General features: G+C 48.6%; 2 protein-coding genes across 4 annotated transcripts; one reads left to right on the forward strand and one right to left on the reverse strand.

Annotated features, from left to right (window-relative positions):
• The first annotated feature begins 1005 nt into the window (after nucleotides 1-1005).
• chrnd (cholinergic receptor, nicotinic, delta (muscle)) lies at nucleotides 1006-10791 on the forward strand. Its single transcript, XM_023798334.2, has 12 exons — nucleotides 1006-1432; nucleotides 1851-1996; nucleotides 2102-2146; nucleotides 2295-2404; nucleotides 2850-3005; nucleotides 3369-3484; nucleotides 5419-5619; nucleotides 5983-6094; nucleotides 6280-6394; nucleotides 7458-7668; nucleotides 9605-9723; nucleotides 9973-10791. The coding sequence occupies exons 1-12, from the start codon at nucleotides 1375-1377 to the stop codon at nucleotides 10153-10155; spliced, it is 1572 nt and encodes a 523-aa protein (XP_023654102.1). The 5' UTR covers nucleotides 1006-1374; the 3' UTR covers nucleotides 10156-10791.
• A 614-nt stretch (nucleotides 10792-11405) lies between these two features.
• lipib (lipase, member Ib) lies at nucleotides 11406-16799 on the reverse strand. 3 transcript variants are annotated; one of them, XM_023798332.2, is made up of 10 exons: nucleotides 16710-16799; nucleotides 15477-15853; nucleotides 14571-14679; nucleotides 14402-14503; nucleotides 13586-13675; nucleotides 13164-13331; nucleotides 12822-12911; nucleotides 12543-12651; nucleotides 12126-12299; nucleotides 11406-12015 (listed from the first exon to the last, which is right to left on the reverse strand). In XM_023798332.2, the coding sequence occupies exons 1-10, from the start codon at nucleotides 16759-16761 to the stop codon at nucleotides 11928-11930; spliced, it is 1359 nt and encodes a 452-aa protein (XP_023654100.2). In that variant the 5' UTR covers nucleotides 16762-16799; the 3' UTR covers nucleotides 11406-11927. The 3 variants fall into 3 exon arrangements, with proteins under 3 accessions (XP_023654100.2, XP_072567533.1, XP_072567532.1); XM_072711432.1 differs by lacking the exon at nucleotides 12822-12911 and having other exon boundaries at nucleotides 11975-12299; XM_072711431.1 differs by having other exon boundaries at nucleotides 11975-12299; nucleotides 12822-13331.
• Nucleotides 16800-18453: the final 1654 nt, after the last annotated feature.

Consider the following 18453-nt stretch of genomic DNA (forward strand, 5'->3'; position numbering starts at 1 on the left):
GTCTGATGAGTCTCGATTTCTGTTGAGACATTCAAATGGTAGAGTCAGAATTTGGCGTAAACAGAATGAGAACATGGATCCATCATGCCTTGTTACCACTGTGCAGGCTGGTGGTGGTGGTGTAATGGTGTGGGGGATGTTTTCTTGGCACACTTTAGGCCCCTTTTTGCCAATTGGGCATCGTTTAAATGCCACGGCCTACCTGAGCATTGTTTCTGACCATGTCCATCCCTTTATGACCACCATGTACCCATCCTCTGATGGCTACTTCCAGCAGGATAATGCACCTTGTCACAAAGCTCGAATCATTTCAAATTGGTTTCTTGAACATGACAATGAGTTCACTGTACTAAAATGGCCCCCACAGTCACCAGATCTCAACCCAATAGAGTATCTTTGGGATGTGGTGGAACGGGAGCTTCGTGCCCTGGATGTGCATCCCACAAATCTCCATCAACTGCAAGATGCTATCCTATCAATATGGGCCAACATTTCTAAAGAATGCTTTCAGCACCTTGTTGAATCAATGCCACGTAGAATTAAGGCAGTTCTGAAGGCGAAAGGGGGTCAAACACCGTATTAGTATGGTGTTCCTAATAATCCTTTAGGTGAGTGTATGCCCTTGCTGTCTTCTCTGGTAAAGTCTGTCAGAGAAGCTGGAATGTGTTCAGTTTGTGTCCAGGAATTTATGCTATGTGACTGACTGGGCACCATGCATTCAGCTGAAATAACACACTCCTGAGCACATGGTCAGGCCATTTAATCAGAGGCTGCGGAGTGTTTGACTCGTGCGTCATAATGAGCAACATTTTGTCTAAGACTCCTGCCTCGTCAAACTGTGGCACTTTCCAGCTTACAAGTGGTGTTTGAGACTTGTCTTATCTGGATGTATACCCCCCCTCCCCTCCACACATAGACACCCCCCTGTCTATTCCCCATTGGGAAACTTGCTGTCATTCAGGGGTGCATGGTATTGGCTGGTCAGCGTGGCTTGTTTTGGGCCCATGTCTCTGCCAAACAGTTTGCTATGTAGGGCTTTACACCAGCCTACGGGTGCCCCCTCTGCTCGGGGCTTCGCTCCGACTTCTTTGCACTGAACAAGGTGAAGACTGACTGCTCAAGATTTATGGATTCAGGGGTAAAAGCTGCCTAAAATCTGATGGACCGATTCTGTGGGCTGCCAAAATCAAGCTCGGCTCCTCTTTCTTTTGTTTTTCTCTTGGTTCCTGCCCCCACCAGCCATTCCCGAAACCCAGCACGTCTATTTTGGGCTCCCAGTTCCCCCACCTGCTCCTGTCCATCAGGGGCCGACAGCAGAAGGCTTAAAGAGACTCCTCATTGCGAAAGACTGTGTAACAAAGGAGGGAAACTATCATGAAAGTGTCCTACTTTGCTTTTGCCGTGTTGTTCTGGATTTCACTCTACACCGCAGGTATGTCTCAAAACCCCCCTCAACCGTGCGTCCTTGTGACACGTCATCATAAGTTCATGTATTTTCTCAGAAAACGCTTTGACTGTGACATGGATGAGATGAAAGCTGTGGAGCCTTTTTTGCTGTTCATCATTTTGAAAGGCATGGTGGAAGAGTCTACAGTAAACGAAAGTTGTGTGTCAAGGGTTTATTTTTTAGCTTTGGATTGGTTGGCTTTGTCTTGAGTCTCTACTGCATATTTACTCTAAATAATAAATAGTGTAAATTATATACAAAAATGACCGCCTGTAAGTATGGATTCCTTTTACCATCGAGTGCATGTTTCGGGAAAGTGTAATGCTGTCTTGTTGGTGATCTCATTGCACCGGATCATGGGCTCCTCATTCCAACCACTCTCTCGTCTCACCTCGGCACTCAGGATGTTGGGCCAGGAACGAGGAAGAGCAGCTCCTGAACTACTTGATGAAGGAGCGCGGCTATAACAAGGAGCTGCGGCCAGTGGGCAACAAGGACGATGCGGTGGACGTGTATCTCGCCCTCATCCTGTCAAACCTCATCTCGCTGGTGAGTGCCACGCTGAGCTTTCGCTCTATTTATCCGAGACACCCATAATAATCATTTCTGAAATCTACTCAGCTACTTATTTTTAGAAGTTTTTTTTTTTTTTAGAAAGAAGTTGATGAAACGCTGCTTACAAACGTTTGGATGGAGCATGTGAGTAGGCAAATGTACACCCAGCTCCTGTATCTGCGCTCATCTTGGCTTCAGTGTTCAATATTCACCTGGGCGTGTTAGCTGCTCTGTGGCGGCAGCTGATTGACCGTCCTGGCTCTGGAAGGTTCTAGTTTCTTGTTATCTCCAGATGTGGTCCGACCCACGGCTGTCCTGGAACACCTCGGAATTCGGGGATATCGATGTTCTCCGGTTGCCATCCAGCATGATTTGGCTTCCCGAAATCGTGCTGGAGAATAAGTGAGTAAGCATGAGCGCATGTGACGATACTGAACCCCCCCCCCCACCAAAGGTCTGTGAAGCTCGACTTATCCTCATACCATGTCGAATTCAATTCAATTCAATTTAAGTTTGTGTAGCGCCTTTCATGACAGAGTCGTCCTGAGGTGCTTTGATACATGTTTTTTGATACATCACAACATCATTAGAGAGAGCAGTAAAAAACGGGGAAAAGGAGGGAAAGAAATTAAATAATGCAAGCCAGATGAAAATGGAGGGGAGGAACCAAAAATCCCCAAGTAGGGAGAAAGAAACCTCTGGGTGTGCTGGCTGTGCAACCCTCCCTCGGCATGCTTACAGTATTGAAAGCAGAAAAGAGTGGGCTTGCTTGCTAAAACCAAGGTGTAAACTGTGATTAAGGATCTGCTGGTTGAATTACCTGCTGTGCCATGTCACCCCACACCAGCAATGATGCCCAGTTCCAGGTCGCCTATTACTGCAATGTGCTGGTCTACCCCGACGGCTCTGTCTACTGGCTGCCACCCGCCATCTTCCGCAGCTCCTGTGCCATCAATGTCAACTACTTCCCATTTGACTGGCAGAACTGCACACTAAAGTTCAGGTACAGGCCATGCTGGCGGGTACTTTAGGAAGTTTTTTTAGAGCATCATTCTCAAGCAAACAGCAGCAGCTATTCTCCTGCAGGGGTCAGCATGGCCGCTTTCAGGGAATGTCAATCTGGGCATTTCTGTATAACTAGTCTACTGTCAGATGGCTCTGACCAATCAGGTGCTGGACCTGAGAGTCAAATTTAATTCATAAGTAGTTACCATGGTGCTGAAAGCCCTACAGGCCCCTCCAATTGATCAAGTACGCTTAAGAAACATGCCTTTCTTTGATAGGCTTGTTGTTTCTTATTAAGGACAGAAATAATGACTACTGTCCAAAAGATGCCTTGAGGACAGATCAGTATGTTGTCCTCCAGTGCGCTGACCTACAACGCCAAAGAGATCACCATGCACCTGAAGCAGGAAGTTGATGAAGCCACTCAGAAGACATACACAGTGGAGTGGATTTCCATCGACCCTGCAGCATTCACAGGTAGCTTGCATTGCTATTGACCCTGTCCATACACAGGACAGACTGCATTGCTATTGACCCTGTCCATATACAGGACAGACTGTGTTGCCATTGGCCCCACTCATACACAGGATAGACTGCGTTGCCATTGGCCTCACTCATACACAGGATAGACTGCGTTGCCATTGGCTCCACCCATACACAGGACAGACTGTGTTGCCATTGGCCCCACTCATACACAGGTTAGACTGCGTTGCCATTGGCCCCATCCATACACAGGATAGACTGCGTTGCCATTGGCCCCATCCATACACAGGATAGACTGCATTGCTATTGACCCTGTCCATATACAGGACAGACTGTGTTGCCATTGGCCCCACTCATACACAGGATAGACTGTGCTGCCATTGGCCCCATCCATACACAGGATAGACTGCGTTGCTATTGACCCTGTCCATATACAGGACAGACTGTGTTGCCATTGGCCCCACTCATACACAGGATAGACTGCGTTGCCATTGGCTCCACCCATACACAGGACAGACTGTGTTGCCATTGGCCCCACTCATACACAGGTTAGACTGCGTTGCCATTGGCCCCATCCATACACAGGATAGACTGCGTTGCCATTGGCCCCATCCATACACAGGATAGACTGCATTGCTATTGACCCTGTCCATATACAGGACAGACTGTGTTGCCATTGGCCCCACTCATACACAGGATAGACTGTGCTGCCATTGGCCCCATCCATACACAGGATAGACTGCGTTGCTATTGGCCCCATCCATACACAGGACAGACTGTGTTGCCATTGGCCCCACTCATACACAGGATAGACTGCGTTGCTATTGGCCCCAGCCATACACAGGACAGACTGTGTTGCCATTGGCTCCACCCATACACAGGATAGACTGCGTTGCCATTGGCCCCATCCATACACAGGATAGACTGCATTGCTATTGACCCTGTCCATATACAGGACAGACTGTGTTGCCATTGGCCCCACTCATACACAGGATAGACTGCGTTGCTATTGGCCCCATCCATATACAGGACAGACTGTGTTGCCATTGGCCCCACTCATACACAGGATAGACTGTGTTGCTATTGGCCCCATCCATACACAGGACAGACTGTGTTGCCATTGGCCCCACTCATACACAGGATAGACTGCGTTGCCATTGGCCCCACCCATACACAGGATAGACTGCATTGCCATTGGCTCCATCCATACACAGGATAGACTGCGTTGCTATTGGCCCCATCCATATACAGGACAGACTGTGTTGCCATTGGCCCCACTCATACACAGGATAGACTGTGTTGCTATTGGCCCCATCCATACACAGGACAGACTGTGTTGCCATTGGCCCCACTCATACACAGGATAGACTGCGTTGCCATTGGCCCCACCCATACACAGGATAGACTGCATTGCCATTGGCTCCATCCATACACAGGATAGACTGCGTTGCCATTGGCCCCACTCATACACAGGATAGACTGTGTTGCCATTGGCCCCACCCATACACAGGATAGACTGCGTTGCCATTGGCCCCACCCATACACAGGATAGACTGCGTTGCCATTGGCCCCACCCATACACAGGATAGACTGCGTTGCCATTGGCCCCACCCATACACATAGCAGCATTCCCATGTCCTCCTCTATCACTCCATCACAACTCTTAGTTATTGATGTTCCTCCTGATGCTAATTAACCTGAAAGCTGAATCCATCCTGAGCTTCAAATGTCAGCTGAGCTGTGAAAATGGCCCTCGGCGTGTTTAGCTTGGTAGCCTGATGGCTCTCCGCCTCTGCAGGGGTGATGGAATCTGTGTGAGTTTGTACCTTTCCCTGCTCCTCTCCTGGCTTCTGCTTACAGTTCACTGTAATTCATACTCTGAAATCCACACTTAGTACTGATGTGGGCCTAATGTTGCTGTGCCGCAGAAAACGGGGAGTGGGAGATCGTGCACAAGCCAGCCAAGAAGAACACGTACAAGAACATCCCCATGGACAGCAACAAGCACCAGGACATCACCTTCTACCTCATCATCCGGCGCAAGCCACTCTTCTACATCATCAACATCATCATTCCCTGCGTGCTCATCTCCTTCATGGCCTCGCTCGTGTACTACCTGCCGGCCGACAGTGAGAGCGCCAACCACTGGATCTCTGTCATGCATGCATCGCAGAAAATTTTACAGGAGCTCAGAAAAAACACAAATTCAATAATAATAATAATACAATAACAAACATGTAACGGAACATTATGATTAAGTGTGTGACAGTCTGTATCTATAAGTGTGTGTATGTCCATGGATAAATTTGTTTTTTGTTGGCCTGTGGTTGGGTGTTTTTTAACCAAGATGTAATAAGAGTCCCCACAAAAATGTAAACATATCCTTGTGTACATGTGTTGCACCATTTCAGTAGAACAGCTTCTAGCAGTTTGTATCTGGGTGTGGGTGAAACAGTTCATGGTGTGCTTCGATACTCTCTTGCCCCCTACAGGTGGGGAGAAGATGACTCTGTCTATCTCCGTGCTTCTGGCGCAGTCTGTGTTCCTGCTGCTAATATCGCAGAGGCTGCCTGAGACATCCATGGCCATCCCGCTCTTTGTCAAGTAACTGCCATGGGCGTCGGGGGCATGTTTGGGATGGGGGGGGGTACATTTGGGTCAGAGGCTCATTAATAAACATGACAGCCTGGTAGGTCATATCTGCCTCGTACAGTTCAACATGGTCCCAGGTTCTCCGGAATCCCTGGTCAGGTGGTAACTGATTTCCTGTCTGCCTCTCCCTCCCCCAGGTACTTGATGTTCATCATGGTGCTCGTCACTGTGGTGGTGCTCAACTGCGTTGTCGTGCTCAACCTGCACTTCCGCACCCCCAGCACCCACGTCATGTCAGAGTGGACCAAGGAGGTGGGGGCGGGGGGGGAGGGGGCGCCCTAGAGTACAGCCATATGTCAGAAAGGAAAACGCTTTGCATATTATCATGCTGAGAGCCACAGGATGCCCATGCGATTGCTGGGAAATTTCTATGAAATGTGCAAATGAGCTGGTTTGGGGAAATACCGCAGGAAAATTAGCGTCCAAAACCTGACCTCAAACAGACAGGACTTCCGAAAGATGATGGTACACAGGGGCGGATTAATGCCTAGGCTGTCCTAGGCTATAACCCTGACCCTGGCAAACATCAGGGCCCTGTCCCGTCTTGGGGAAAATAGAAAAGTTGGTTAAAATGGGCAACACCTGAGTGTCCATACTGATGTCAGCCTGGGGCCCACAGACAAATGCATTCGCACCTAACAGCACAGAATTAAGGCAAGATGAAGATGGTCCTCTATAGCAAGGGGGTAACTTTGGTTTGACTATTGGGGGGGTTGAGGTCTCCATCCATTTAGGGGTGGGGGGGTGGGGGTGGGGATATATTAGCTGGTTTTGATCTATTGGGGGAGTTAGAACCCCCTATTCCCCCGTCATTTATGCCCATGCTCTATAGTAAAGAAGCTTAAAGGTTATATTGATAACTGCAACCTCCATTAGCAACTGAGTTCCGTTCAAACGACCAGGTTATAAAGTAAAATAGGTGAAGGTCACTAGGTGAAAACCACAGTCGCCTGGGCGTGACCTTGACCATGCTCACGATGTTTCCTCAGCCATCCATACTTCGTTTCTTGTAGCCTTCATTTAGAAGAATTTGGTCCTAAATGCATGCAATGGTCAGAAGATGAATTTTTTATTACCATCGCATTTGTGAGTGGTCACCAACCGAGGTCGCCGCTAAACGAGGAGTGGTTGTATTTAGTGTATTTTTATTCAGATAATTACTTTGAAAAGAGGCTGGAAGCCAAATCCGCCAGCATGCTACAGAAACAGTCAAACCTCAGAAGAGGCCAGCATGCCGTTAAAGTGCAGCTCTGATGGAGATGCTACCCAGCTGCCTGGAACGTCCAGTGATGTAACGAGGCCTGTCCCCCCCTAGTTCTTCCTGGAGAGGCTGCCCCGCTTCCTGCGCATGTCGCGGCCTGCGGATAGCGAGCCCGGCCATGGGGGGGCGCTGGCACGCCGCTCCAGCTCAGTGGGTTACATTGCCAAGGCGGAGGAGTACTACAGCGTCAAGTCACGCAGTGAGCTGATGTTCGAGAAGCAGTCGGAGAGGCACGGCCTGGCCCCCCGCGCCACGGCCGCTGCTGGTGAGTCTCATCCAGGGCTCCCTCTACAGGTCACTATGGGCAAGAGAGCTGCACCACAGAGAGCTGGTCTGTTAAGAAGAAGCATATAACAGATGCTGCATAAGTCTCTATATGGATATACTGGGTCAGCATACTGAAGACTGTATTTATTTATAACAGCAGTAGGGGTGATATCAGGGGTGTCAGATTAAGGGGGGCCCACACTTCATAAGGACTTCTGATTACGGGAAAAAAATGTATGTGTTCCCCCCACTTGGCAAATTGTACTGTGGAGGACCCAGATGTCACCATGGAGGCCCAAGGTGACGTGTTGTCATAGGGCCCAGAATTTCTTGCTGTGTCCAACTGACGAGTGGAGCTGCTTTTTTAAGGTGGACCACATCTTCAGGATCACTGGCGTGCACAGATAGAGACGAGGTGGTGCTGAAGCACTTGCCCTTTTGCCCTCAGTCCAAAAAAGTGCCCTTTTGAAAGACGTGATTTTTATTTTTTTTTTAAAGCTGCGCGATTTAAAAAGGTGTGAAAATAATGGCTTGATTTGTGCCCCTTCTTCAAAGACACCCGAACCCTGTCGCTTTTTCACTGTCACCGTGTCACGTGAACACGCTTGCAGTTCATTTGTTGTGGGGCGTGTAGCAGCGGCATGACATAGGACTACTTGGAGTAGGCATAGTAGGCTAACTATAGCGACTGGGAGCCACGGCGGACAACACGGCAGCTCTTTCCCTTCCCAACCAGTCAGGTAACCCATGAATCGAGTGAAATTATTCAGTTTGCCCTCTAAGACCAACCTGCAATTGTTTTGTTGTGAAGTAGCCTGTCAGAAACTGCACATGACAAACTTTGCCAGCTTGCCCCCTCCATCCATCCATATGGATAAACAAAAAAACGACACATTTAAAATGTAACCTAAACCATTTAGGCAACCCCACTCTCCATCAATTCCGACCTTTTTGCATACACTATTGAAAATATCACGTTATGCTATAGGCTACATGCCGTTAGGCAGAGGGCTCTTTTGAGCCCATTTTTCGTTACAAATTTTAGGATGATCTCGCGGAAATCTGTGAATAAATACAAAGTTTTCAAACTGAAGTCAGTGACGGGAAGACATCACACTTTTTAGAGATGGAACTGCAGAAAAACCTAAAACCTTGACATGATTATGAATAATAGAATTATGGACGTTTCTCCGTTTTTGTGGATTAGCCTTTCCATAACTAACGTCAACTACTGTCCTACTTTGGTAAGATTGAAATTAATGTCTTTGACTGTCTTTAGTAGGTGTCTCCTGTGAGAAAGTTAGAACACCGTCCAACTGTCTAAAGATGCAGTCTTTAGCCTAACTGGTTGTTACTGACTCAGCGATGCTCGCAGACATTTACGCACTGTGTTGTGACCTGATTGTGACAGAACAGTGACGTTGTTATTGGTAGTTTGAAGGGTACGGTGTTGGGGGTGCATGTTAAAAGTTTTGAGAAGCACTGGTTAGACATGTTAATTTTTTTTGGTGTAACATATTGGCAACATTAACACATTAATTTGCTAAAGGAAAAATAGGCAGTTCCCAATTGCCTGTGAAAACGACCATTCTGCCCTGTTCTTGTAATGACCACAGTCAGTCTTATTCGTTCTCATACATTTTGGTCTATTTTTAGAGAATGTTTTGAAATAAAAGTCAAATTGCATTTAACCTGTGCGTTTTTTTTATTATAAAAAGAAAAGGTTTTCCACATATGCAAAAAGTGCCCTTTTTTCCCCCTGGAGCACTTGCCCCCCAAAATGTCTGTGCACGCCACTGTTCAGGATGAATTGGCTGTTCCAGTATGAAACATGTTCCTAGTCATATCTAATGATACCTAGCGATGTCTGCTCCGGGGGGCGGTCAGCCTGCAGATCCTCGGACCTGACGTTGTGTCTTTGCTCTTCGTCGCAGTGCACAAGGCGAGCGATGAGGATGAAGCCAGTGACCAACTCTTCTCAGAGATGAAGCCAGCTGTGGATGGGGCCAATTATATTGTCAAGCACATGCACGAGAAGAACGACTACAATGAGGTGAGAGGCTCTGGGGGGGCAGGTGAGGGGGGTGGCTACGGTGGCTGTACAGGGACACTCTTCCTGTTGTCAGCCTGTTTAGAGAGTTTAAGCAACAGTTTTGTGTATGAGTCACACCTGATTGTGAATGTCAGGCATTGAGGTTTAGGGCTCAGTCTCGATCCTGTTGCCTGTAAAGTGAAGGCGCCACAGTGAAGCCCTCATGTTTATTGTCATCTAACAAACTAACCCCCACATTCCCAATTCCAGGAAAAGGACAACTGGAGCGGCATTGCCAGGACCATCGACCGCCTCTGCCTTTATGTGGTCACACCGATCATGACCGTGGGGACAGTTGTGATCTTCCTCACGGGGATTTACAATCGTCCCCCGCCGCTGCCCTTCGATGGCGACCCCTACAACTACCTGGAAGAAAACAAGCGCTTCATCTGAGCTGCGCCTGCTTACCGCCCGCATGACTGAGCCAATACTAACTGTTCGACTCATCAGTGTGGTGATTATAACACACCTTTAGGCACTTGAAGTGATTTGCAGTGTTTAATTGGTACTGGGATCCTTTGGTTGATGCCAGCATCAGGGTTTGGGGTATTTCTGATGCATTCAGTGCATTATGCAGTGCCTGGCGCCCTGATCACAGGGTGCAAAGTGGGCAGCACAGTGAACATTTGATGCAGTTTTTACTCTGATCCATGAGCCATTGATTTCAGAGCAACACGCAGAGGAAAACAGTGTCATAGTGGTCAGAGTGCATCGGGGGCAGTCTCTCTTCTGTCCCTTGCTCGTTTCCTCTTGCTATTCTGTGATTTCCATCCTTTCCCCTTGAGCAGAGGAGAGAGTCCATCACAAACTGAGATTCCTCATCTCCAGGGTTACTTGACAGGCTCAAACCCTGGACCATTTCATGTTGGTCTCAATGCACTGGTTACTAATCTGTGTCTATAAAGCCAGGTCAGCGCTCTGAACAAATCTGATTTATGTCATCCCCATTGTACTGTTGGTGTTTTTACTGCCTCATAAAAGATGAAAAATGTAACAAAAATCATCCTGTGATTATATGGTTTTATCCTACTTCTTTGCAGTCATGTCCATTTTTACTCTATTGCGGTAATGGAGTCACTCCATGGAGGGGTTTGCACTGACAAAGATGAATTATAAGTTAACTGTCTCCAGTTTAGGAAGAGCCGAATCGTGGGTGACTCAGCCTAAGTGCACTTTAGCTTGATTTAAGACCAGAGTGGAACAGGCGCCGGCGATGACAAACCGCCGCCACCGGGGGCAGCATCGCCACGGTGATCTGCTGTAGTGTGCTGCGGGTGAGTCTAACACGCAAAATTACCTTTATAAAAATCAAAAATTAATTTTTAAATCATCTGTAAACTTTCATCACTTTCGTCATTTTTCTGATTTAGTCCCTGGAATCACTCGCTTTTGAATCACTTGCTTTTGAGTCCTGAGGCGACATGAAACGGAGAAAAAGTTCAAAGTAAAAGAACAGGAAACAGGATTATGGTCAGGATTAGTGTTACGGTTACGGTCGGGGTTGGGGTTAAGGGGGGGCTCCGTCCGGAAAAGTGTTTTCCGCCTTATAATGTGGTTACGCGCTTATGCGGGCGGAATGGCGGTGACGAGCCTCCAGGTAAAAGCGGGAGATATCACATTATATCCAACTGATGTGCACCTGTGATTATACAGGATATATATGCAGATTATATGGTATCAGCCTGTAGACACAATAGCCTGATTGAACAGTGTTTATGGAGTATATAGCTGACGTAGCCACCCTCCGCCTGTACGTATACTGAAATTAATCCATACATATATAATCCATGTATATCAAAGCGAAATGACTCTTTATTCAGGTCCTAACTTAACAAAGCATTTCCAATATGAAGAGGTATCTGTGATTTCCCACAGCGACATGAATGCTGAGTCTGACCCCCTCCCCCTGCAGGTACAGTTTCCCTGTGGCCCATCAGTCATTTCGTAGAGCCAGTCGGACCTCAGGAAGGCCATCTACGTGACCTCTGTGTGCTCTGCTCCCATATCTGGAAGCTCTCTGACAGTGATCCACATGTTACACTTCTGTCTTGATGTCTACACAGTGTGAGCTGTTCATTAGCGCTGCTTGGCTGTTCACTTCTTATGGTACTAGATCCCCTTGGTAGATAGTAGAAACCCTTCCTTGAGTAAGATCCTTGCTCTCTTCAGAAGCCCGGCTCCTCACATGGCCTGGGCCTGAATGATGCTTCCGTGTTCTCCTCCAGGATGATGTCATAGCAGCACACCAATAGCCTGCGGAGGAGACCATGCGGCACACAGAAATGCATGTTTAGCAGTGGGTGATGGGACAGTCATGCAGGGAAAAGGACAGCCCCGTGTGTCACACGCACTGAGACCCTGACCTGTTGGGCTCTCCCAGTGGCGTGAGCCGGATCCGTAGTAGCCGCAGCTTGTACTTGGGTCCAATTATGTTGCCCGTGATGAAGCGGATGGAGATCTTCTGGACTGGGTGCAGGTCCTCGTCAAACTGGGCCAGCATGCGAGTGGCTGTGTACTGCTCGAACCGGATCACTTTACTGGGCCAGAGAGAACACAGGTGTGAAAATCAGGTTGAAGCCTACAGGATTCTGAAGTGTTGAAAATATAAATGTGTATGACGTGTGCATTGATGTATCAGTTGTGTCTCTCTGACTCCTGCCCCTGTGTCTCTCTGTGACTCCTCTCTGTCTGTTTGTCCGTGACTCCCGTCTGTGTCTGTATGTCTATCTGTGACTTCTGTCTCTGTGGCATGTCTGGGAAACAGAGGCAGATGAGCTCACTGGTCCATGCGGGTCTCTGTCACCCTCCTGCCGCTGTGTAACTTGAGAACCACAATCCCCCAGCGTGTGAACTGGTTCCAGGTCACCATGTCCACACGGTAGCTGCTCTCTGTGGTGGGCAACAGTGGCACAGGTCCCCCCATTATATTGCGATCCCAATACCCTACCCAGACTGCAGCATGAATTGGTGATGATGATCAGAATTGGTGATCAGGATTGTGCCAATAATGCTAATGCTAAAACACAGGCAGTGACTCTGTGTGCGCGTCACAGACTCACTGCAGTAAGGTGACTCTGCGGTAGTGGAGAAATAGGCCCTGGTTTGGCCCTGCTGCACCACAATGTCCCTCCACCCTCTGACATCATAACCTATGGACATGGAGGTACAGTCAGTCATGAGAGCACCATTGCACAGTGGCTTGTTCCCCTCTTTCAGATGGATGGAATCAGTGTGACTGGAAAATGACTCTGCCTGGTTATAGTTATATTTGTTTTTATTTAGGGCCTGGTTTATGTTTGTCCTCTGGCAGTAACCCAACCTGTCCCACGGTGTGGGGGGGAAGGGTAACAGCGCTACTACCCCAGTTTGTAGTACAGCACCACCCACATGAGGTGTCTCACCAAAGACAGGGCAGGGTGCGGGCCTCAGTGGCTCACAGGAGAGGCACCGCCCATCCTGGAAGTCGGAGTAAGAGGAGCACGGATAGGCGGTGAAGCTGCATGTCTTGTTGAGGGCACAGAGAAAGAGGAAGACTGCCCTCTGGTGGTTACAGACAAAGTACGACTTTCCTGCGGGGTGAGATTAGGGATGGCAAAGTGGGTGGACAGAGGGAATGAATGGTTTCAGCACCAGCTTTATGTTCTAAAACATCGTCACATGTCAGGGCTGTGCTTCATTTAATGATCTTTGATGTTTTAAATAAGGAAAGTTCTCCTATATTACAATGAATGGTTGATATCCCGAGTGGCCTGTCATTGGTTCGTGGACCAGTTCAGATAGCGATGATAGAGATGATGTCAACCAGAAATGCTTGTTTGCTGACCTGCGAAGATGGACTTGGGACAGCCGGGCTGGTCGGCTCCCCCATTAGCGTAGAAATCGATGTGTCCCAGGGACTCTTTGTACCCCAGGGCTGTGGGAACATTGACATTGTGATACATGACGATGAGACAGATGCTACAGGGCATCACAGGCTGGGTTCTCATGACAGAGGCGGGACAATGAGTGTAATTCATCTGCAGCCCTGGCAATGGGAGGGGCTGCTATTCTGACACTGGTTCTGGAAACTTCATGTGCGTCACATAACCTGTTTAAGCATGCTAAACTCCAGTGAAATTTTGGCTGTGGCTCTTCCATGGATTATGTTGTTATTCTGAACACAGTGACTTCCTTTCTCTTCCTGGGGGAACTAAAATTCAAACTAAATGCACAGTAAAAGCCAGTTTCCAAAGACAGAAGATGGTAGTTTAGATCAGCACTCCCTTTAAACTCTCCAAAATCTAATAAATAATATATTGTAAAATAGACTAATGGACAAGTGCTTCAGTCAAGTCAGCAGGCAGGAGGGCTCTTGCATGATAATAAATTTGGACATCTTTTTAGAGCCAGCTATGGCAGTTCTGAAGAAGCTTCCAGATGATTTCCAAAAGCTGTCATTTGGCAAGGAGAGGAATATAAAAACCAGTGAAATGCTGAAACAAGACTGCTGGAATTGCCTCCTGGAGAGTTCATTAGCTATCACTGATTAGCAGGTCCATCCACGTCTTCAGAAGACGATATTTTAAGCCTCTTGGGCCACAGGCACTCTGGGGCTGAGCTTAGACCTTCTACATACAGTACATCATGAGGAGGTACCTACTGTTCATGTCGGTGTGCAGAACATCAACAAACAGGGCATCTGTGGGGTCCAGACGGTCTGCTGGGGGTACCCCATTGAACAGGGGCCCTGCTGGGTCTAGGCCTGGGATGGATTGACACATAAGTACACATACTGATGTACTCTAGACAAGAGAAAACGTCAGCCTCACCTGTGATCCTGCCGATTTTGCCTTTTAGCATCGCCCCCACAAAGCCAGCCACGTGTGCCCCCAGACTCATTCCAATTAAGTGGATGGAGCTCAAAGAGGCCCCGTGCTCCTGCAAGCAGAGAAAAAAGGGAAAGTGAAAGCAAAGGTACAGACATGGTGAGGTCAGTAGGAGGAGATGTGAGACCAACTGGACAGAAAATAAGACCAGCAGGACATAAAGTGAAATCAGCAGGACAGAAAATGAAACTAGCAGGAGGGGCAGTGAGACCAATTGGACAAAAGGTGAGATCAAATGGACAGAAAGTGAGACCAGCAGAAGGAAAAGTAAGACTAATTGGATAGAAAGTAAGACCAGTAGGACATAAAGTGAAATAAACAGGACATAAAATGAAACTAGCAGGAGGGATAGTGAGACCAACTAGATAAAAAGTGAAATCAAATGGACAAAGTGAGACCAAAAGAGCAGAAAGTTAAACAAGCAGGAGAGAAAGTGAGACCAACTGGACAGAAATTAAGACCAGCAGGATGCAAAGGGAGTTTTTCCTTGTTACTGTCGCCTCTGGCTCACTTGGGGCTTTGGGCAGGGATAATGTAAAACACTTTGAGATGTGAATGTGATGTTGTGAAAATGCACTATACAAAATATAATTTTGAAACTGAGACCAACTGAGCAGAAAATAAGACCAGTGGAGCAGAAAGTGAGACCAGCAGAAGGGAAAGTGTGACCAGCAGGCAGACATGTAGAGACACAGAGCCAGGGGAATGGTATAGGCAGCATTTATTTTTCAGTCAGTCTATAGCATGAAGAGTAAGAGAAAGCAAGTCATGCTACAAACACACAGGTGCTATAATACTCTCACACAGGCACCATAGGAGCACCCAAGGCTCTCTCCTGTCTGACTTTACCTGCATTTTCTGAATGAAGCCGGAGATGTTAGCAGCAGCACTGCGGCTGTTAGCCACAGCGGTGAAATAATTAATGTTAGCGGCGCCACGGTTCCAGTCCACGACGACAACGTTGGTGTCATCCTGTGCAGCCAGCAGGTGCACCATGTGAGACACCCAGATGGGAGGGGCCCCCGTGGGCCGGTACCCGTGGATCACCATGGCAGTCCGCCGGCTCAAATTGAACAGTGGCTGGTGTGTGAGGTCATGATGTGACAGCTGGTGACCACAGTCTGGATTGGCTCCTGTGTACAGCAGCAGCTTCACGGACAGATTGGTCCCCATAAAGGACTCGTGGAAATTCAGGTCAGTGAAGCTGTCACACTCACTCTTCTGGCCTGGAGGAAGGTAGGAGGTTATTAATCACAAATAGGCAGCTGGTGTGTTAGATGTTACATCATGCAGGGCAGTGTGTGCTGTGTGAAGACCTGGTGGCCATGTGACCCGGCCGTCAGCCCTTTGAGTGATGGAGCGTATTCCTAGATTTTCATCCTGGAAGAGCAGAATCTGACAGTTTGCAGATTTCCCTGCTCAGACCCATCTTAATCAGTTAATTACCATGTTTAGTTGATGTGTTTGAACATGAAAACCTGCAAATTGAGTTGGATTCTGGCCCTCCTGGACTGGAGTTGGGGAACCCTACTGTACAGGCCCTGTTTATAATTAGAGGCTTATGCTGCTGTATGTGAGGTGAAATTGTATGTTTTTCTAAAAGGGGACAGTCTGGTGTTCCAAAAACAGCACAGGCCAGTTTTTTAGAGGGTTATGCTCCACCCAAGAGCACTCTGTGGGGGTTGGGGTCTGTCCCTATAAGCATCGTTCTTTCCCTGTCTTGTCCTTTTTTGAGGGTATGTCACCACTCAAAAACAGAGTCCAAGTGGAGAAATCCTGAATTAGTGCCTGAATTCCTCCTGGGCAGTGATGGGTCTGGAAGCTGAACCGAAACATCTCTGTGTACTTGCAGACCCTGCGGTTTTTATTGAGTCAGGGTCAGAACAGCAGAGTGGCACCGTGACCCAGTTACCTACACTGGCTGTGTGGCACCTCGGAGTGCTGCACACTTTCCTCAGCTGAGGCTGCAATTGGACTGTTAAATACCCCACTTCTAGTACAAGTTAATAGCAAGACCTTGCCCTTCCCTGGTCTCCTAAATACCCCGGAAACACTGTGGTGGCTACTGGGCCTCAAGCTTACCTTTGCATCCTGCGAAGAGACAGAGCAGAAGAAGCAGCAAGTAGGACTTCATGCTGTCAGCAGCGAGAGAGACACTTCACTTAACTGTCAGCTTCTGGGCAGTATGGAGGGAAGGAGGGCTAACAAACTGAGAGAGAGAGAGAGAGAGAGAGAGAGAGGTAGAGCAGAAAGTGGCTTAAAGAGAGACAGTAGGAGAGGAGAGATAGATTAGTAAGGAAAGGAACCTGGATGGATCTTACAGGAAAAACTAACGGCTCAATCAAAACCATTTACTACCTTCTTCCCAAAATCCACCACTGACACCATCTCCCTGCCTCCTGCCAGCACTGAAGCCATCTCCCCACCACCTCCTGCCAGCAGTGACACCATATACCTACCTCACGCCAACACTGACACCATCTCCCTACCACCTTCCGCCAGCGCTGACACCATCTCCCTACCTCCCGCCAGCACTGACACCATCTCCCTACCACCTCCCGCCAGCACTGACACCATCTCCCTACCTCCCGCCAGCACTGACGCCAACTCCCTACCTCCCGCCAGCACTGACACCATATACCTACCTCCCGCCAGCACTGACACCATCTCCCTACCTCACGCCAGCACTGATGCCATCTTCCTGCCTCCCGTCAGCACTGACACAATCTACCTTCCTCCTGCCAGCACTGACGCCATCTCCTTACCTCCCGCCAGCACTGACACCATCTCCCTACCTCCCGCCAGCACTTACACCATATACCTACCTCCCGCCAGCACTGACGCCAACTCCCTACCTCCCGCCAGCACTGACACCATATACCTACCTCCCGCCAGCACTGACACCATCTCCCTACCACCTCCCGCCAGCACTGACACCATCTCCCTACCTCCCGCCAGCACTGATGCCATCTTCCTGCCTCCCGTCAGCACTGACACAATCTACCTTCCTCCTGCCAGCACTGACGCCATCTCCTTACCTCCCGCCAGCACTGACACCATCTCCCTACCACCTCCCGTCAGCACTGACACCATCTCTCTTCCTGCCGTCAGCACTGACACCATCTCTCTACCTCCCACCAGCACTGACACCATCTACCTACCTCCTGTCAGCACTGACACCATCTCCCTACCTCCTGCCAGCACTGACTCCATCTCCCTGCCTCCTGTCAGCACTGACACCATCTCCCTACCTCCCGCCAGCACTGATGCCATCTCCCTGCCTCCTGTCAGCACTGACACCATCTCCCTACCTCCTGCCAGCACTGACACCATCTCCCTACCTCCCATCAGCACTGAGACCATCTCCCTACCTCCTGCCAGCACTGACACCATCTCTCTACCTGCCGTCAGCACTGAGACAATCTCCCTACCTCCCGCCAGCACTGACGCCATCTCCCTACCTTCCACCAGCACTGACGCCATCTCCCTACCTCCTGCCAGCACTGATGCCATCTCCCTGCCTCCTGTCAGCACTGACACCATCTACCTTCCTCCTGCCAGCACTGACACCATCTCCCTACCTCCCATCAGCACTGATGCCATCTCTCTACCTCTTGTCAGCCCCCTAACTTCCGTCAGGTTTAAAAGAGGATGCAGCATTTTATTTATACAGCCCGTGATCTTTATAATTCGTTATTAAATCCGGCCAGGAGAGCTATCTTTTGTTTTCCACAGAATAAAAAGATGATGAAACATATGTTCTATATATTTCATTATTACATATGTAAATAATCACTGCCACGAAGTTTCTCCAGTACCAGTGAAA

Source organism: Paramormyrops kingsleyae, chromosome 4, assembly GCF_048594095.1.
Source record: "Paramormyrops kingsleyae isolate MSU_618 chromosome 4, PKINGS_0.4, whole genome shotgun sequence".
NCBI classification, from domain to species: Eukaryota; Metazoa; Chordata; class Actinopteri; order Osteoglossiformes; family Mormyridae; genus Paramormyrops; species Paramormyrops kingsleyae.

Excerpts from the sequence above, each read along its gene's own strand:
- chrnd (XM_023798334.2), top strand. The coding sequence starts at position 1,375 with ATGAAAGTGTCCTACTTTGCTTTTGCCGTGTTGTTCTGGATTTCACTC. Across the intron at positions 2,147-2,294 it reads CAAACGTTTGGATGGAGCAT|ATGTGGTCCGACCCACGGCT; the intron begins GTGAGTAGGCAA and ends TGTTATCTCCAG. Across the intron at positions 3,485-5,418 it reads CGACCCTGCAGCATTCACAG|AAAACGGGGAGTGGGAGATC; the intron begins GTAGCTTGCATT and ends GCTGTGCCGCAG.
- lipib (XM_072711431.1), bottom strand. The coding sequence starts at position 16,761 with ATGAAGTCCTACTTGCTGCTTCTTCTGCTCTGTCTCTTCGCAGGATGC. Across the intron at positions 12,652-12,821 it reads CGCAGAGTCACCTTACTGCA|AGAGCAGCTACCGTGTGGAC; the intron begins GTGAGTCTGTGA and ends TGCCCACCACAG. Across the intron at positions 12,300-12,542 it reads ACAGAGACCCGCATGGACCA|TAAAGTGATCCGGTTCGAGC; the intron begins GTGAGCTCATCT and ends TCTCTGGCCCAG.